The 19,313-nt window shown below is 38.2% G+C and overlaps 2 protein-coding genes and 2 long non-coding RNA genes across 4 annotated transcripts; 1 reads left to right on the forward strand and 3 right to left on the reverse strand.

The window, feature by feature from the left end:
* Positions 1 to 2,103: 2,103 nt before the first annotated feature.
* LOC129437401 (uncharacterized) lies at positions 2,104 to 4,722 on the reverse strand. The gene is made up of 3 exons (XR_012365359.1): positions 3,759 to 4,722; positions 3,605 to 3,652; positions 2,104 to 3,497 (listed from the first exon to the last, which is right to left on the reverse strand). It is a non-coding gene; the product is annotated as an uncharacterized lncRNA (long non-coding RNA).
* Positions 4,723 to 5,853: 1,131 nt separating this feature from the next.
* Positions 5,854 to 7,439, forward strand: LOC129440691 (P2X purinoceptor 7-like). The gene is made up of 4 exons (XM_055200181.2): positions 5,854 to 6,225; positions 6,314 to 6,383; positions 6,920 to 7,074; positions 7,277 to 7,439. The coding sequence occupies exons 1-4, from the start codon at positions 6,113 to 6,115 to the stop codon at positions 7,437 to 7,439; spliced, it is 501 nt and encodes a 166-aa protein (XP_055056156.2). The 5' UTR covers positions 5,854 to 6,112.
* On the reverse strand, positions 7,173 to 11,571 carry LOC129440692 (uncharacterized). The gene is made up of 9 exons (XM_073860692.1): positions 10,954 to 11,571; positions 9,881 to 10,049; positions 9,551 to 9,776; positions 8,987 to 9,465; positions 8,795 to 8,871; positions 8,201 to 8,688; positions 7,906 to 8,049; positions 7,684 to 7,832; positions 7,173 to 7,598 (listed from the first exon to the last, which is right to left on the reverse strand). The coding sequence occupies exons 1-4, from the start codon at positions 11,227 to 11,229 to the stop codon at positions 9,288 to 9,290; spliced, it is 849 nt and encodes a 282-aa protein (XP_073716793.1). The 5' UTR covers positions 11,230 to 11,571; the 3' UTR covers positions 7,173 to 7,598; positions 7,684 to 7,832; positions 7,906 to 8,049; positions 8,201 to 8,688; positions 8,795 to 8,871; positions 8,987 to 9,287.
* Positions 11,572 to 15,613: 4,042 nt separating this feature from the next.
* Positions 15,614 to 18,599, reverse strand: LOC141358930 (uncharacterized). Its single transcript, XR_012365470.1, has 2 exons — positions 17,415 to 18,599; positions 15,614 to 17,178 (listed from the first exon to the last, which is right to left on the reverse strand). It is a non-coding gene; the product is annotated as an uncharacterized lncRNA (long non-coding RNA).
* Positions 18,600 to 19,313: the final 714 nt, after the last annotated feature.

Genomic DNA, 19,313 nt, shown 5'->3' on the forward strand with positions numbered 1-19,313 from the left:
ATGGTTTCTGTTAACATTTTAATAGCAAGACCAAATTGCTATAGAAACTTAAGATTCAATCCAATACTTTCTCTAAACAGTGTTTGCTAATTTCGTTTTTTTTTTTTATTCTTTGTTATATGTTCTTAAGAATGTTTTTAATGTAATCAGAGGGTTACATAAGTGACTTATAGTGTGTGTAGAGGATTGGAAAATATGAAAGCCCATTATTCTGCAATTATTCTGTACATCTTATAAATAAGTAAAAGCGCTGGACATGTAGCAGTTAGTAGAGGTAAAAGCACATCAACCCCACCTCTGTTTGCTGGTACATATGTCATAAGCTTAAGAGGGGGCACTGGAATAAAAGGCAACTATACAAGGGCTGGGTCTGTTCACTGTCATGGCAACATTCCTATTAATAATAGCAGGCGAAGAATCCTCACCACAGACAAGGGACCCTGTTGTTCCTTCCTACTGGCTTCCTGAGGATGACAACAAAATTGGGCCCCTATTGTAATCATTACAATTTAGCATGTGAAGACAAAGAACAGGTCAAAGAGCATTTGCCTTGCTAATGTTAATCTATTGTTACAATCAGTAAGTAGCAACATTAGCTGATATTTTGTGTTTAATGTCTAAATGCATTCATAATGATAGAAGACAAACTAATTCTTTAAGGGTCAGGGGTTTTAGCTGAAAATGTATATGCATTGGGACTCAAAGCATCAGAAATGGTGGATGAAATTCCACATCTGCTGCAAGAAAAAACAAAACCCACCTCAAAAAAGTTATAGTTATCTCTCAGCTACTTAACTTGACAAGGCAAGTTCAGTCTTTTATCTACCCATAGTAATATTTTGCTGTTTAAGTTCCTTTCCTGTTGCCTTTAAAGGTCCCGTTCTTTCCATGTTTTTGAAGCTTTGATTGTGTTTACAGTGTGCAATTTAACATTTGTTCATGTTTAACGTGTAAAAAAAACACGGTATGTTGAAAGCAGTGGCGGCTGGTGCAAAAAAAAAAAATCGGAATTGGCATACAAACTTGAAATTAAACTTTTACAGTAGTAATGCAGGTCTGTAAATAGCCGTTTATCAGGTGATGAATATCATTACTGCTTAGCTAAAAGTCAGGCATACATGGTTTATGGGGACTTTCCATAGACACAATGCATTTTATACTGTCCAAACTGTTATATGCTATTCCCCTAACCTACCCCAATCCCTAACCCCAATGTCACAAAAACCTGTTGCCAGTCTTTAATCTATGAAAAACTACCATTTAGTATGTTTTTTTAGCGTTTCAGTTTATGGGGACACTTCCTGTGTCCCCGTAAACCATGGTTATAGCATAGTTAACATGTCATTATACACTATTCATGTCCCCGTAAACCACATTTGCCAACTCACACACACACACACACACACACACACACACAAAAGCATGCACGCACACACACACACACACACCAGAGTTTACGTTAGACTTTTTCATTTGAAAATCCTGACATTGTCAATTATCCGTCATTTCATGGTTTAATGATATTAAACATGTTTTCGTTCACCTGTTCATTTCTAATAAAGACGAGCATTCAAGTTCAAATGTGTTTATTTTTTGTAAAGAGAACAAATGAACATCACTTTACATGTTTAAAGCAACACTATGTAGTTTTTTACCTTTAAATAATGTCTCTGAAATTATTTCAGTGATAGAACAACTTTTAACTGGACAAATTGTACTGTTGCTGCAACCTGAGCAGCCTCCTAGCTATGGAGATCATTTTATCTCATTAATAATTCACGCAAAAAACATGATTCACACATGCGTACACTATTTCACATGCATGAAATCTAATTTACATACACAAAATATATATATATTCGCAAAAAACTATGTACATACACAAAATAAAAATACATATTCATAAAATACGTTTCACAAACGAAAAAAAAAACAATTCACAAATGTAGAACTGTGTATGAAAAGTTTTAAATTTTGAGTTTATCATGACTGTGAATGTACGAATCGTCTTTTTCGTGTGTGAATTGCTTTGAATTCGTGTGTGTGTTTTTTGAGACTTTGTTGGCAGCGCGCTCTCCAACGTGGGTCACTCGTACTCTTTAGCCAATCAGATGCAAGCTTACCATTCAACCAATCATAACCCGCCAGGAGCGCAGCACTCAAGGAGCTCAGCATTGCACACCTTTTGCGCAATCTGGCTCTCCTCACCTATTTCCGGAAAAATCTGAGCGTATTTACTTAGCGCATTTCGTATCTGAGTGTACTAGCAGCAAAATGCTTTTATAAAATTTATTTGAGAGCGATCTATAACTAAAGTATATTTATAGCATTATATAGTTAACCATTATAGTAATGGCTTGCAGAAAGTTTAAATATCAACAGCGGAAAGAAAGTAGTTAAGCTGAACATTGCTGTGTCCAGTTATGTGATGACTCCTCAAAGTTCAACTCTGTATGAGTTTCCAAATGTTTTTTTGTGGACAAAAAACACGCAGAAAATGGATTCACAACATTCGACGCGAGCGATTTAACATCACTTCTCATACAAGGATCTGCAGTCATTTTAAAAGTGATGATTTGATCGTGCTATTGAGCCTTAAAGTGCGTCGCTGGCTTTGAAAGGACGTTGCCTTATCCAGTGAACCAAGTATTGCATTAAGTTTTGTTCAGGTATAAATAATATTGACATGTATATAATCAACTTTTATTTAGTGCAGGAATATAAATATTGACTTTACACATTTGCAATGCAGTAATGTATTTAAATATACTATAAATAACTTTAATACAGGGTTGCCTGCACTGCATGAATGTAAACATGTAAATATAAATGACTTTACACATTTGCAATGCAGTAATGTATTTAAATATACTGTAAATAACTTTTATTTAGTGTTGCATGCACTGCAGGAATGTAAACATACATATAAATGACTTTGAACATTTGCAATGCAGTAATGAATGTAAATATACTGTAAGTAAATTTTATTCAGTGTTGCATGCACTGCAGGAATGTAAACATGTGGCTTTGAACATTTACAATGCAGTAATGTATTTAAATATACTGTAAATAACTTTCATACAGTGTTGCCTGCACTGCATGAATGTAAAACTAAATGACTTCGAACATTTACATTGCAGTAAAGTATGTATGTAATATACTGTAAATAACTACCTTAACTTCAGAAATGTAAACATGTAAATATAAATAACTATCAAGCAAACAGATGTGTCAAGGCTGTAGCCAAATAGTTGCAGAGGTTGTAGTTATGGGGCATCTTGATAGCGATTAAGGTTGCATGTTGTTGCTGCTGGTATGACAGCACACTTCCATACTAAACTCTGCCAAAGCCAAAATCCACCAAAGAATTGACATGTGACATCCTGATAGTGGTGACCGAAGGGGCTACAGCACTGGCAAGGTCCTTAAACGCCTCTGCTACTTGGAGGACTGTGAGGTCAGGCAGCTTACAGGTGACACTCTTTTAAAAGGTACTCCTGAAATGAAAAAGGTCAATTCCTATCATTTTAGTCTTTAAAATCTTTAGCAGTTTTTACTGCTTATTACATGTAAAATACTACATTGCAAAATTTTTGTGTTGTACCTTAATACATCAGCAAGCTTCCTTTCTTTGGTCTTGCAGACATAACCTCTGAAAACACACAGAAAACACACAGTGGCCATGTTAACATTAATAAAAAACACAGCAAAGTTTGGAATACTACATTACAGTAAAATGTAGATTAAATAAAAATTACCATTGTTCTAGGTCTGTGTCAGCTCTCAACCGTTTCAGTACAGCTGTGAACTTCACTGATGCCAAGCTCTGAGTAGTGCAACAATGTGCTGTTCCATCAACACAAGAACAACTGCTCTGTGACAGTATTACATGACGAGAGTCCTTTAATACAATCGATGAATAAATGACATTAAACAATATCAAGAATTAAGAATCAATGTTATATGTAAACTGATTCTAAATATGACACATGTAAACTCTATTTACTAGGCTACTGTCATGAAACTGAAGCACTTATGAACAGATTTAGCCTGTCTATGCACAGATGTAGAACCCACAAAAACGTCTGCTTAAAATGCATTTTAGCTGTCTTTCGTGTTTTCATATAGACACAGTTTATGTTGTTTGACTTTCTCATCGACCTGAAACAAGTCGCCCTCACCCTGATCTCTCATGCAGTGACCTGATCCTTACTGAAAAACTACTCACAGTCAGTAACAATCTTCCTGTACGTACATTGCGAAAACAAACACTTTAGGCATAACATAAAGACTATACTGTAAGTGTTTACTATTTAACTAAATAGATAAATAATACAAAGATCAATATTAACTGGTCAGAAACAGAGACGAGGATTTAGCATGAGATGAGAATACATAACGTACTCTCAAAGTTGTTGATTTAACTTTAAAAAACACTTCTCCTTCTTACTGTTAGGTAAGACAGTCTGTCTTGCAACACGATTAACGTCATTCACGTTAATCGCGGGAATCTTTTGTAAACAGCGAGTGTAATGTGTGTTATTTTAGCAATATTAAATTATGAAACAATATGAAATAAAGTAATAACTTACACGTATATCCCGCACTTCATTCGCCATGCTTGCTTGATGACGTGAAGCTTCATTTCAGTTGATTGCGCAAAAGGTGTGCAATGCTGAGCTCCTTGAGTGCTGCGCTCTTGGCGGGCCATGATCGGTTGAATGGTAAGCTTGCATCTGATTGGCTAAAGCGTACGAGTGACCCACGTTGGAGAAGCACGCTGCCACCAAAGTCTCAAAAAACACACACACGAATTCAAAGCAATTCACACACGAAAAAGACGATTCGTACATTCACAGTCATGATAAACTCAAAATTTAAAACTTTTCGTACACAGTTCTACATTTGTGAATTGTTTTTTTCGTTTGTGAAACGTATTTTATGAATATAAATTTTTATTTTGTGTATGTACATCATTTTTTTGCGAATATATATATATTTTTGTGTATGTGAATTAGATTTCATGCATGTGAAATAGTCTACGCATGTGTGAATCATGTTTTTTGCGTGAATTATTAATGAGATAAAATTATCTCCATACCTAGCTGCTACAAGCACACTCTGAAAGTGGCGGTGGAAGGTAGGAAACACAGCCCCGCCCCTCCCCCTGCCTGCAGAAGAGTGTCTGATACCAGGCACTGTTGCGCTTTTCAACCACATGGGGGAGCTGTAAGTCATTTTTACATGGAAACTACATAGTGTTGCTTTAACATAATGCAGATTACTGAATATTTTTTCTCGCAGTGATAGACAGCTGAGGCGATAAAACACGCAAACTTTGTGCTGAACAGGCAAATATGAACAAATCAAATCACAAAATACTATGCGATTAAAATAATAAATGCATGAAGGCAGATAAATGCAGACCCTTGTCATTTTTACCTCAGATAGACGATGCAGTTAAGTTTTACAGTACTTTTGTTCTGGAGATTGCTCGCATGCTCTTACATTAAGCTTCGGTTAACGTGATCTGACACACAAACGCGCACCCACACAGACAGACAAACACACACACACACACACACACACACACAGTAAAGTTGCCTAATCACAGACCAGTACGTTGCACCACGTAAAATACCGGATTATCTGAGCATCATGTCCACGCAAAGGCAGCTCAAATGCAGCACAAAATTTCGGCCAGTATATCACGCAGACTTATAAACAGGGAAATAATAAAATGCATTTGACTTACATAACATTAAAGTGCCAGTAAGATGCTAATTCTAAGCTTCCTATCACTGTTTATAAGTCCCGGACAACTGGTTTAAATCCATACAAGGTCAAAAAAACATTGTCATTTTCTCAAAATATAATTTTAAAATTACCTCAATTCTCAGAGATCCCCAAACGATTCGCGCGAAGCCGTTCAAAAGACTCAGTTTCCCCAAACCCCACCTTACGGTAGCATACTCTGCTCTGATTGGTCAACTAACATAGTCAGTTTTGATTGGTTGTTACGCATGTTCTGCGTGTTGTAAACGAAACGCCCATAGCTCACCTTCGGATGTTTATAGCTTTTCATAGAACATTATTACAGTAAATACATACCATGGCATCTATTTTGCCATATCAATTTGAGCCTGAATCCGAAGAGGAAACCGATGAAGACGTTCAACCGGCAACTCAATCAAACGTACGACTTGAGCAGGACGTTTCTCAGTGGTAAGTTTAAACTTTGTATGTGGTAAATAACGTGATAATCTAGCAGTGCCGTTTCATTTAATTTGTTTATTATTGTTTACTTATTAAGGTGCACGTGTGGGAACTGTAATAGAATGCCCACTGAGTCTGAAAACCTGTGCTGTCAAGAAGTACGACAGGTAAAATAATAATATACCCTCATTTTATAAGTTTTCCTTTTATTTTATGTATAGTAATTGTAATGTGACGTCGTGACACCCACATCTAACATGTTATGTAGTATTATATATGAAGAGTTTGGTTCCAAAAGGTGATTACTCAGTTTTTAAAATCTTTGTTATTGAGTTTTATTTTGCTAGCCGTATTTTTTTAGTTATGAAGGCTTAGATTGAAACAAACTAACTGCAGTTTTATTTAAGGTTATGTCTTTTTGGAACAAAACTCTTCATATGTATCTTTATTTAGATTTTTACCTACCTTTATCTCTCTGTAAATAGTTTCCATTTACAACACTTTTAAATTATTTCTATCTATGGCTATATAAATAAACATGCATTGCTAATTTGCTAGTATTGGAATATTAATTCAATTTTTCAGTGTGTTACCTTAAAAACCTAATATGTAGTAAGGTTACCAGTTAATGTACATTTTATGAATAATACTTTACTTTATAATGTAAAATTGTCATGATATTAATTTTTATTTTTCTTATTAGGTTATAAGAAGAATCCAACAAATTCCAGTGCCTCCAACATGTATGATTGACCACCCAGGCTTTGAAGCCAACTGCCTAAATCCATATACCCTACACAACATTCATAATATATATAGACGCGACTATGGTCCATTAAGGCGCCGAACAAGAGAGGAGTAAGTTTGCAATAAGAATTAGCAGAAATAATTAAATATAAAATCTGAATATAACCACAACTTTAATTGGCTCTAAATGACACTCAATGACTCAAAACTTGTAATAAAATGAACTTTATATGTAAACAGATATATTTTTTTGTACAAATAGAAATTTTGAATTCTTGCCATATACTAAGAATGTTTTATCTTTGTAATATAGGCAATTTCGTCATTTGGCATATCGGAGCTTTGTTAGCTGGTGCTGGGGCTTCTTAGGTCGACATGTCCGTGTGGTCATTCCTTCCTGCGTTGTATCCCGGATACGCCAGGAGTTTCCAGATCTGGCTGGTCACTACGTCGGTTTTCGGCCACCTCTCGACTGAACCGGGAGAAATGGCGGGCAATCGTTTCCTCCTTTGAGGGTCTCTCGAACTCGGCAGAAATTGGAATGGGAACAGGAATTGCCTGTAGCTCCTCAACAAAAGGTGCTGGGTCGACGACAACCTCCTCAAAGACGAGCCTCATTAGGTCATCCACATAATCTGGAAAACATTTGTAAAGAAGAATTTTTTATTTATTTCATATTTATTTGTAATAATGTTTACAATAAAATGTTTATTAACATACTGTTTGTAGCCTCTGTTTTCAGTGGCCTTGCAATGGGTTCTCCCTTTTTAGACTTTGGAAACACCACTTTGTAGACTGGTTTCCCTGTTGCAGTTGTTGCTTGTTCTCGACCAGTGTTCTCATTATGGTGTAGAACTGCAAGGTACAATCTGCGAAGAACAAGTTAGCCCGTCAATCACCGGTTCACTATAAAATAAATTTAAAATACTGTTTATATATTACCTGCACAACATTCCCATGTAAGGGAATACTACATTTTTTGGTGTAAACCTCAAAATTAAGCTGTGGAAAGCCTCCAGCGATGATGTCTGAAAGTGGTGACTTAACTTTTCCACATCTTCTCAACTTTGTGGAGTGCCAGTGATTCTAAATTGTCATTACAAATAAATAATGTAACTTACATGTATATGATTGATTATCAAATGCATTCAATTATCTAAATTATCAAAGGTATAGTATGGCATAACAATACATTTCTTGTATTTAATCTAAATCAATGAAAAACATATTTAAATACCTGGATTAAACCATTTCTTTGGATTCTTGGACATACGGTCTGGATGGGCACACTTTGGGAAGATGGGGTTCTCGTGTACATGCACATTCTGAATGTGATTCAGAATTGATGTCCACTTAACCACTTCTCTGGTCCTGATGTAGAAGTTATGGCACTCCAGTATACATGGTTCCTTATGCTACGAAGCCACTTCTTCAAAACGTCACACTCTTTGTTTTTGGAAAGTTGCTCAAGCTTCTTTGACAGACCTGATTAAATGACGTAAATGATTACAGAAAAGTATGACTACTTTCTGAACTTCATTCTGTAGTTAAAAAAAACTATTACCTTTTTCAAAATGCTACAAATCGTAAAACTGTGTTATGCTGCGTTCTCTCAAATATTTTTGTATCTGAGGGTGACGGTCAGTGGCCACTGGACTCCAGATGATCAAGACATCTCTTTAGAACTTCTTTCTCCATATTTTAACTCCCGCCGACTTCATTGCTCTGGTTATACAAGACAGTAACATCCGTCATTATAGAGAGAAATTGTAAACTTGTGTAAAATGGAAAACAATTTGTTACAGGTTTTATTTTTAAAAAGCTGACCCACCTGAACAAGTTGTGTGTCCAAAATGGTGTTGCTCTCTGTGTGCATCAACGTGTAACTACCATATTTGGCTGAATGTCCTAAAATGAAACACAAGGTTAGATTTTACAATTAGATCAGACAACCAATTATCTGATTGTATCAGTTTTCAAGCCATGTCTTCATTGTCTTATAAAAATGTGAGAAATATGTTACCGGGTGAGTCTGCATGCATATCTCCGGCGAGGCCAATCTTTCCACTCTGTCTAAACTTCTGGAAAAGGTTTTGTTGTTCACTTTTCCATTTGTGGATTATGGCAGGCTCCAGGAAGCTCCTGCAATGTCTCCGGAAGGTTTCGTACGTAAAAATTTGTAACTGCATCCCCTTGCAAATCGGTACTAAAAAACGCTTCATGTGTACATTTTGTACTTGGATGAATGATCCTCCGGTAAAATACGTTGCTGCAGACAACTGAAGGTTTCCGACCGGAATGCTACCAACAGTGGGCTGGCTCTCTCATTGCCTGTAGCAACTACACTTGGGGCAAAGCTGGTGGAATGCCACATATGTACCCATCCGGCGTAAAGTCACATCACACTTGTTTTTACAAATCGGGCATGTGGCAAACAGCTCACGCAGACAGGTTTCAAACACAATGAACTTGTTATCACCATAGATTGTCCTCTGCACAAACCTAAAGGCAAAAAAATTAATTACTCTTTTTAAATGAAACAACATGTACTAAAGTACCTAATTAAACTTATGTGTATATAACTTACGAAATTTCAGATTCCTCAGATATTGTAGAGTCGCCAGGATTAAAGGTTGAGTCATGAGGTTCTCTCACTGACCCTTCTTCTTCCTCCTCCTCCTCCAACTCCAGTCTAGGTCTTTTATGTGGTCGAAATCCAGTAGGCTTTACAGGTGTAGACGAAAATGGTAGATCATAAAGAGCTGTAGTGGTTTCTGTGCCAACACTTTCTAAAGAAACTGTTGCTTGTGATCCTGGAAACAGAAGAACGTATATTTTCATACAAGCATACATACAAAACCTATTTTTGTGCAATTATTAAAGTTAAAACTTCAATACTAGAACACATTTAACATACCTTTGCTCCTACTGTGTGTTTCTTTCAGTGTACCAGTAGATAGCTGTGTGCCAACAGATATCTGTGGCAGTTCTGTCTGTGTTCCTACTGACTTTGTGTGTGGAGGTTCAGTCTGACATTCCACCTCCACAAACAAAATGTTTGGTAACTCAATCTGTTGTGATGTACTCTAAAAGAAAAGGACATTATAAAGTAAATGTTCAACCAAAATAGAAGAACATAAATGTATCTCACCACATTAAAAAGATAAAAAGTATTTGTAAAAAATATGTAACTTAAACATCCCAATAAGACATTACAGTTTAAATGCCATCATATTTACACGTCTTTTATCATTAATCCAATTCATAAAAACGACGACAGACAATATCATTTTTATACGCATGCAAGCACGCATGTAACCAAACTGGGCTCACACGGTAAACAATGTAAAAATTCAACATGCTTTAGCCTACGTCCTAGCGCGATATACTGATAAGACAATACAATTTACATACCATCATCTTTACACGTCTTTTATCATTAATCTAATTCATAAAACGGACGACATACAATACAATTTTTATACTCATGTAAGCACGTATTTAACCACACTGGGCTCACACGGTAAACAATGTAAAACTTCAACATGCATTAGCCTAACTTGCGTGCTAGGGCGACATACTGATAAGACAATACAGTTTACATACCATCATATTTACACGTCTTTTATCATTAACTTAATCCAATTCATAAAAACTACGACAGACAATATCATTTTTATACGCATGCAAGCACGCATGTAACCAAACTGGGCTCACACGGTAAACAATGTAAAACTTCACCATGCATTAGCATACATGCTAGCGCGACATACTGATAAGACAATACAATTTACATACCATCATCTTTACACGTCTTTTATCATTAATCTAATTCATAAAACGGACGACATACAATAAAATTTTTATACTCATGTAAGCACGTATTTAACCAAACTCACACGGTAAACAATGTAAAACTTCAACATGCGATAGCCTACGTGCTAGCGCGACATACTGTAATTAAACACATAACTTCATAATCATACTTACAGGTAGTGGTTCTGAGATGCTTGTTGGTCCATATAAAGTTGGTAATGAACCCTCTTTCATGGTCAAACGTTTTAAAAATCCCGCTTTGAACTCACAGAGATTGGAAAAACAATCGTCAGTAAAATGACGGGAACACAACCAAAGGGGTTTGTTGTACTGCTGTGGTATCGTGGTAAAAATGAATTTTAACCACTGATTCTTCTGGTCTTCATTTTTTGGCAGTGAAAATAAAGCAAACTTGCCTTTACAACTAAAAACACACTGTCTCCTCGACATGATGTTATCACACCAACTAGTAAGCGTCTTTGAGCCTGGGGGCAGGGTTTTCGTTTCTCCCGGGCAAGGCTGTAGGCGGAGATTAGTATCTCATGTGACGTGGATAAGTTCGTGTGACGTGGATAATATCAGGAAGAAGACTCACTCCCTATAACAACTCGTTTCAGCGATTCAGAGTCGACTCCCTACTTTAGAAGCCAATAACTTTATTAATCGTGCACTTTTTGGTTCAACAACTTTACACGTTGTTTACATTGATGGACAGCTACATGACACACTGCAATAAAGGTTAGTTTCGATTTTGGATCTGTGTGGCTCTTTAAGCTAATGTTAGCCAACTCAGTTTGCCATAAACCCTGGAAAAGCATGTAAACTGTTGGACTTTAAGGCGTCCATTATGTTCATAATTAGAGGAAAGACACAGTATTAAAATTAAGTTATTTATTGATCAGATATGAAAAAGTTTTACAGCGCGCGAGGTCGTCTCAAGGCCACACTCGGCAAGCAACGAACAACCAGCTCAAGAAGTAACATGCATATTTATAAAATATGTGACGTCGATCTTTCTTCAGAAAATCTCCTCTCCAACTGGTCTTTCTGTTTATCTGACTCCATTACCCCACCCAGTTTCTATCTGTTACGGAAGAAATGACACACACACGCACACAAAAAACAAGCACAGGAGATTCTGTTCTTCAAGGTTGAGCTGCCACGTCCCTATTAAGTTATTCTATAAGCAACCTTCATTTCATTGGTTAATACACATTTATCAAGGACAACATCTTATATTTATTACATCAATTATTCAGTGATTAATACTGATTAAGTGAGAAATACATTGCATATTTTATCCTGTGAATATTAAAACATTGGTTCATAACATGGTTGTCTGTTTGCTTTTCTCCCTCAGGCCTTGCTCTTATCTTGACCATTACCAGCTGCACATTCCTACGCTCAACCAACCGAAACCACGACCTTGCAGCTTTTACACACACAAGCTGCTTTCTCTCAGTAACTTTCCACTCTCTTAGACAAACACAAACAATCTTTTACTTCAGCATGCTATAATGATTACTGAAAACACTTCTAAGTAAACTATTAATGAAACATATGACCTTAAAATCCCACAAAACTCGACCATGATAATTTCCTGCAGCTCAATCTGGTCCAAGCTCCTTAATCCTTTATTTATTCTTCAACTAAACGTCTTGTAAAGGGTGATTTTGTAAGCATAAAATCATATTTCCTTTATCTCAAGATATTGCACTTGCTTTCACTGATCAGTACTGTATCTAGCATTTATATGGCAATCTGCAACGCGGTTATGAAACTCTGAAAACGATCTAATCACATGAGGTCAAAGACATAAAAACAATATTGATTCGCTTACAACACACTGAAAAAAGTCTAACATTGCTGTTGTTCGTTTAATGTGTATTTTCTCATTGAAATAGATTAAAATTATTAGTTTTTTCATTCAAAGTAAACGTTTTAGTTTATATTTGTGGTTGAATCCATTTTTTTTACATTTGTACAATATGATCTGACAGCGGGACATTAACCTGAATTTATTAATTTGATCGGAGCATTTTTATTACATTAAACATGATTTGCACATGCGCATTGTTGAGTTGGAGATCCCGCTCTCTGACCACCTGAGCTGTTTAAAAATAGAAGTCCGTTATACAGTTGAACTGTCTGTTGAGCGGCCGCACACTTCAACACTCTTCAACAGAATCAACAGACCCTCCAAGCCAGGCTGAGACACCAAAGAACTACGAGGTAAGAACAATAAAATAAAATAAAAAGGTAAAAACAATAAACTTTGTCTACGTTAACATTTTCCCAAGTAACGTTATATCTGACTGGCCTTGAATCTGTTCATAATTTAAACACTCATGCTTGATAGCATGTAAATTATAAGATATCACCAGTCAAATTAACATTAGCATTCTTCATTCTAACTAAGTTATGAGGTTAACGTTAGGTTACGTTAGCCGCCCTCGGTCGTGGGTGAGTATCACAGGTCGCTAACGTTAGCTAACTGGCAATTAAATGCAAACTTTGATTTCTAAATGCATTTTGTGAGGGCATTGACGTTAGCTAAAGGTGTAAATTTAATTTCCCGGTTCAAGCTTCAAACTTCAGGGATGCAAACAGTGCGCTTTTCGGCACCTCCCGCTTTTTCCACGTCAGTTTGGGTGACTTGTGTGAATCGTGCAGGTCTGAGAGGATCTGATAATTTCACAAAGTTATCTGAAGCTATTTCATAGCTTGATCTGAGGGACATAATTCGATTTACATCATTGAATTAAAGTTTACGGAAACTCGTCTTCCCTCCTTTGCGGCTGTCAATCATTCTCCATTTTGTATTTAAAAAAGCGTGTGCGCCTCCTCCGGTGTAGCAGGCAATCCTGTTCCCCTTCTCGCTTTTTGTACACCCAGCTGTTTTTTCTCAATATTTATTTTATATTTTTTATTGTTGTGAGCTGTATTAGTTAGTACAAACGCTATAAATATGCTATACCATACTAAAAAAATTAAACAAAACAACACGAAGATATTCTTAGGTATCTGCGCATGCGCTGTCTGCCGAAACGCTTTATCGACTGGATGGGGGAACGAAATCGGCTGCTACACTAGTTACAGCAGGATGCACGGTAAAACTCTTTTCAATATGATATATTCACAGTATAATCCTTGATCTGTAGATAAAGTGTTGTGGATTTGCATAAAATTACTATTTTGTTGGAGTTTGTTGCCGTTTTAAACGACTCGCTACCGCGTGTCTGTTAGATCACACACATCACAAGAACTATGAATCGCCACCAAACCCACAATAACTGGAATTTAAAACTTTGAAGAAACAAACGATCAATAAACTGTTTGACATAAATACACTAGGATTTGTGCGCTCAACATTTTAAACATCCTTTGGTGTGTAAGTGTGTATAAGTACATGTTAACGATATGCAAAAGGTACACGCCAAAGTAAACAATGACGCGAGTCTCCAATAACGTAAATCTCTTTTCTTGTACTACAACAAACACACGGATTGTAGGCAACAGTTTATTTCCTGTGATTGGTGATGTAGAGAAGACCGACATCATCATCCTCCCCTCTTCTGACTCACAGACTGTAAGTTAACTCCTGTTAGCATTGCATTGTGACCGAATCTTTCAAACATAGTATTTTTTTCCGGCTGATCGGTGAAAAAGTAGTACACTTCCATAGTGTACTTAAAATGCTTTATTTTTCCACACTAATTTTTTACTTAATATACTAAAAATTAATCTTTAGTACTTCTTAAGATGTTCTTAAGACCATCTAAGTGTACTTCACTGTGCTATTTTGAGACACCATAAAATTAAATATGAACTAAAATGTGCTAAAAATTTATTTAAAAAAAGTTTTTAGGTACCACTTGTAGTAAACATAAACCCATCTTTGTATGAAATTTGAGTTCAAGTTTAATACAAGTGTTAACTAAATACATTTTTTTAATACAGAGATAGTATGTTAAAAGTGCATTTTACTTCATATTCATGGTGTCTCAAAATAGCACAGTGAAGTACACTTAGATGATCTTAAGAACATCTTAAAAAGTACTAAAGATGAATTTTTAGTATATTAAGAACAAAATTAGTGTGCAAAAATAAAGCACTATAAGTACACTACGGAAGTGTACTACTTTCTCACCTGGGGACGGCAGAGGTATTCAGGTATTCATCACAACGTACAGATTAGCTGGCCAATCAGGGACACGGCACTTTTCAAATCGACGAGTTTTGTATAAAATCAGTGCGTTTCAGGAAGAGAGTGAAATCTAGAGCTACAAAAATGTACAGTATGTGGAAAATTTGTTTTTTTAACCATAAACCACACAAACACATTGTATTATACCAAACACACAAAATATTGTTTTTTAGCCACAAAATCTGTGCTCTTTAACTGTTTATACCTAGCCTGCACAATACAGTTAAAATATGCATTATTTAATTGTATATTATTTCTGTGTAGTATATACTATATGAAAATATATACACTTCTGAATTCTTGACATTCATATATAAATATAAAATTGTGAAATGTAATGCCTGGTTGAATTATAAGAGTACTAATAGTAATTTGTTTTTTTTAACATGTATTTTATAATATTACTGTGCAGATTTTTTTCAAAAATTACTTTTTCCTGCTTATTTATACCCTCACTAAGTTTAATTAAAATACGTAATACATTTATGTAATATTTAAATGTGTTAACTGTAATCTTATGTCACGGCCAGGGGCTGGCTGTTCTAGGCTAAAGCCACGCCCCTTCTCAACTTCCACCTCGAGGAGGTCCCCAAAGCCAACCCAATGACCAAACAACACGAGAACAGGTAAGTATAAAACAATCTTTATTGAATTTAAATATTTAAAATGTCTTGGGGAATGGGGAAAGGGGGATTAAAACTAAATCTAGCTCTGCCCTCCAGGTGGGCCTCAGCCGGGGGATGACGGGAAGCAAGGGGTCAACGGGGGTCCGGGACGGGGAACTCAGGCTCCGGCCTGGCCTTAATAATCCGTGGCGCGCTCCTTCTTCCTCCTGGAGGCAGAATCAGAACCAGTATGAGTGTGGGGGATTATTATATTGGTCGCGTACCTGAATCTTCCTCGGGGAGGCTCTCCCTTGTAGTTACACAGTTTTCGTCAGGTTACTCACTACTCCTTTCCTTCTCTCCACAGGTATCGACTTGGACACAGAAGCACAGTTAGTTTGCTTTAAGATGGCTCTCACCTTTCGACTGGACTAGCGTACCGTAAGTACAGGTTTTGCTCGGCTCCTCCTCAGAATATTCACTCTCTCTCCTCTTCTCTCCACAGGTATCGGCTTGGACACAGAAGCACAGTTAGTTTGCTTTAAGATGGCTCTCACCTCTCGACTGGACTCAGCGTACCGTAAGTACGGGTTTTTGCTCGGTTTCTCCTCAGAATATTCACTCTCTCTCCTCTTCTCTCCACAGGTATCGACTTGGACACAGAAGCACAGTTAGTTTCTTTTAAGATGGCTCTCACCTCTCGACTGGACTCAGCGTACCGTAAGTATAGGTTTTTGCTCGGTTTCTCCTCAGGTTCTTCCCCACAAGTCTACCGGATACAGTGCATGCTCCGTCTCTATGGATCGACAGCTTAAGAGATTAATAGGCACGCAGACAGCAGTGGCGGACTTACAGCAGTCGGCGCGACGTGCGATGGGGTAGGTAGTTCCTAGGTGGCGTCGGGGGCGAACCCTCACGACCGCTAGATGGTGGCAGAGGGGTGGAATATCCCAACGTCTCACCGGGCCGAGCGCTGCCCTTTCCTTGTTACCGTCAGGCCTTCGAACTCTGGACAGGGGCGCCCCTTTGTAGAGGCCACGGGACGTTGGAATTACGTCACCTCTCTCTCTGCAACAACAATGTTTATGCAATCGAAAACGTCAATAATAATAGCCCCAAATCGTACTCACACCTCTGCCGTTTCCTTGGCTCTTCACCGCCACTCTTCACATCCGCCCGATGTCTAGACGGGGGAAAATCGTTTCTGGGCACCGTACGATTTCTGGAGGCCCGAAGCACGCTCACAACGTATGCTGTACTGAACTGAGCTAAAGCCAGCAGCCTCTTTGTCTTCTCTCGACGAAGTGCGTGAAGGCGGGGGTTAATCTGACAAGACACACAGCAATACACCGCAACCCACAGCAATATACAGCACCACGTCAAAAATTAAGGTTTCCACAGCACAAAGACTCACCCACCACTCCAAGTGTACGAAAAAGACGCCCGTCTTCCTTCACTTCGCTTAGTTCAGAGTTGGCGATGGAAATATGCGGCCCAGCTAGTGGTGTCGTTGTTGTGTCTGCTTCGGTAAGTATTTCCTCGGCTCACCCACCACACTCTGTTAGGGGTAGGGCCGTCCTCCTTCTCCTGGAGGGAGTTAACATAAGCCAGGTTAATACACAAGATACTTTCAGCTAGATCTAGGTACTCACAGCGATGCCGTTTTAAATCCCTTTTTTTCACTTCGTCTCAATCCGTCATGTGTCCGTTCTCCTCACAACCTTTAAGGTTCGCGATGACTTCCCAATCAACAGTTCCAGCCCGAAAGGTCTAACGGATCAACGTTTTAAAAAAACCTCCGGTGCAGTGCTCCTTTAACTCACAGCCCCGTCCTTTTCGCCTCTCCTGGCTGCCGCACTCTTTCCTCTCGCTATAAGCGCTCTTGTGGATCAACGGCGCCCTCCGGCTCTTCCAAGGACGGGGCGTCTGGTTCAGTCTGCCCTAGGCAATAAAAAGGAGCTCATGCCCGAAACAACTCTCTTCCTGTGTGCTGCTACAGCTCCATTTATGTGGCCCGTCCTCATCTCTTCCTCTAATCAGAGCTGCTACATAAATTGGCTGCACCTGTGGCTCGTTTCCTCCTGATTTGTGTTGCCAGGGAGACTGGGAAGTGAAAGGTGCACTTAAAAATTCTGTCCGGGCGGAACCTCTCCTCTCCCTTTTTGGTTCCGCCCTAAGTCACCCTGTGACACTTACAAAGGAGTAAATTCATCAGAAATATGTAAGTATTTGGATATTTGCAGTGGGGCGTGGGCTTCGATAACTTCTCTCTATACACGTGTTTGCATCCCTGAAACTTGACTAATGGTTACTTATGCTGTCAATAGCATAAGGTCATATGTGATTTCTTTATTTAAGCTCCTAATTATCTTGTGTTCAGTACTTATCAGCCTAGCTATTTCTATCTGGTAATGTAAGGGGCCAGTCACACCAAAAGCGCTTTAAACGCTTGCAAACGCAAGGCGCGACGCACTGCCTTTTAAAAAAAAAAGCCACGCGGCTTTTCATATTGCTAAGCAACCACCGAGTCAGCTGCCTTGCCAATCAAATATTGAAGCGTGAGCGCTCTTTTGCTGTTAACTGTCATATTAGCAGAAACTTTAAAAAGAGGATGCTTGCTCTGACCTTGTTTGAGGGTGAGAGGTGCACAAACACGTAGGGGAGAGTGAGCGAGTGGTGTCCGGTTCTTCAAAGCAACTGTAAACTTCCCTCAGCACAACGTAAGGCCCGCCTCTCCCCTCATTCGATTGGACAATGGAAAGACGCAAATGACGTCGGGCGCTTCTCCGCTCTCAGCGCTCCTTCAAAAACGTGTGCGCGGCAAAAAACCGCAAGGCGATTGGCGCACATAAACAGCGTGCAAACGCGCCCTGCCCATAGAATATCATTCAAAAAAGGCGCCTGCAACTGCCATAACCGCTTTTGGTGTGACTGGCCCCTTAGTTTGCTACACTGACATCAGCATTTACATGTGGTAGAAATGTACCAAAATGTTAGTCAGCTTTTCTAAAATCATAAAATAAAGTATATATCTATTTATGTTAAAGGAATAGTCTACTCATTTTCAATATTAAAATATGTTATTACCTTAACTAAGAATTGTTGATACATTCCTCTATCATCTGTGTGCGTGCACGTAAGCGCGCCGCGACGTTTCGATAGCATTTAGCTTAGCCCCATTCATTCAATGGTACCATTCAGAGATAAAGTTAGAAGTGACCAAACACATCAACGTTTTTCCTATTTAAGACGAGTAGTTATACGAGCAAGTTTGGTGGTACAAAATAAAACGTAGCGCTTTTCTAAGCAGATTTAAAAGAGGAACTATATTTTATGGCGTAATAGCACTTTTGGGAGTACTTCGACTCGCCTGAAAAGTCCGCTCCCCTTCTCCCTCTCATAATGGGAGAGGGAGGGTGTTACTGCGCCGATTCAAAGTACTCCCATAAGTGCTATTACGCCACACAATATAGTTCCTCTTTTAAATCCGCTTAGAAAAGCGCTACGTTTTATTTTGTACCACCAAACTTGCTCGTATAACTACTCGTCTTAAATAGGAAAAACGTTGATGTGTTTGGTCACTTCTAACTTTATCTCTGATTGGTACCATTGAATGAATGGGGCTAAGCTAAATGCTATCGAAGCGTCGCAGCGCGCTCCAGCGCTTACATGCACGCACACAGATGATAGAGGGATGTATCAACAATTCTTAGTTAAGGTAA

The sequence above is a fragment of the Misgurnus anguillicaudatus genome, chromosome 22 (assembly GCF_027580225.2).
Source record: "Misgurnus anguillicaudatus chromosome 22, ASM2758022v2, whole genome shotgun sequence".
NCBI lineage: Eukaryota > Metazoa > Chordata > Actinopteri > Cypriniformes > Cobitidae > Misgurnus > Misgurnus anguillicaudatus.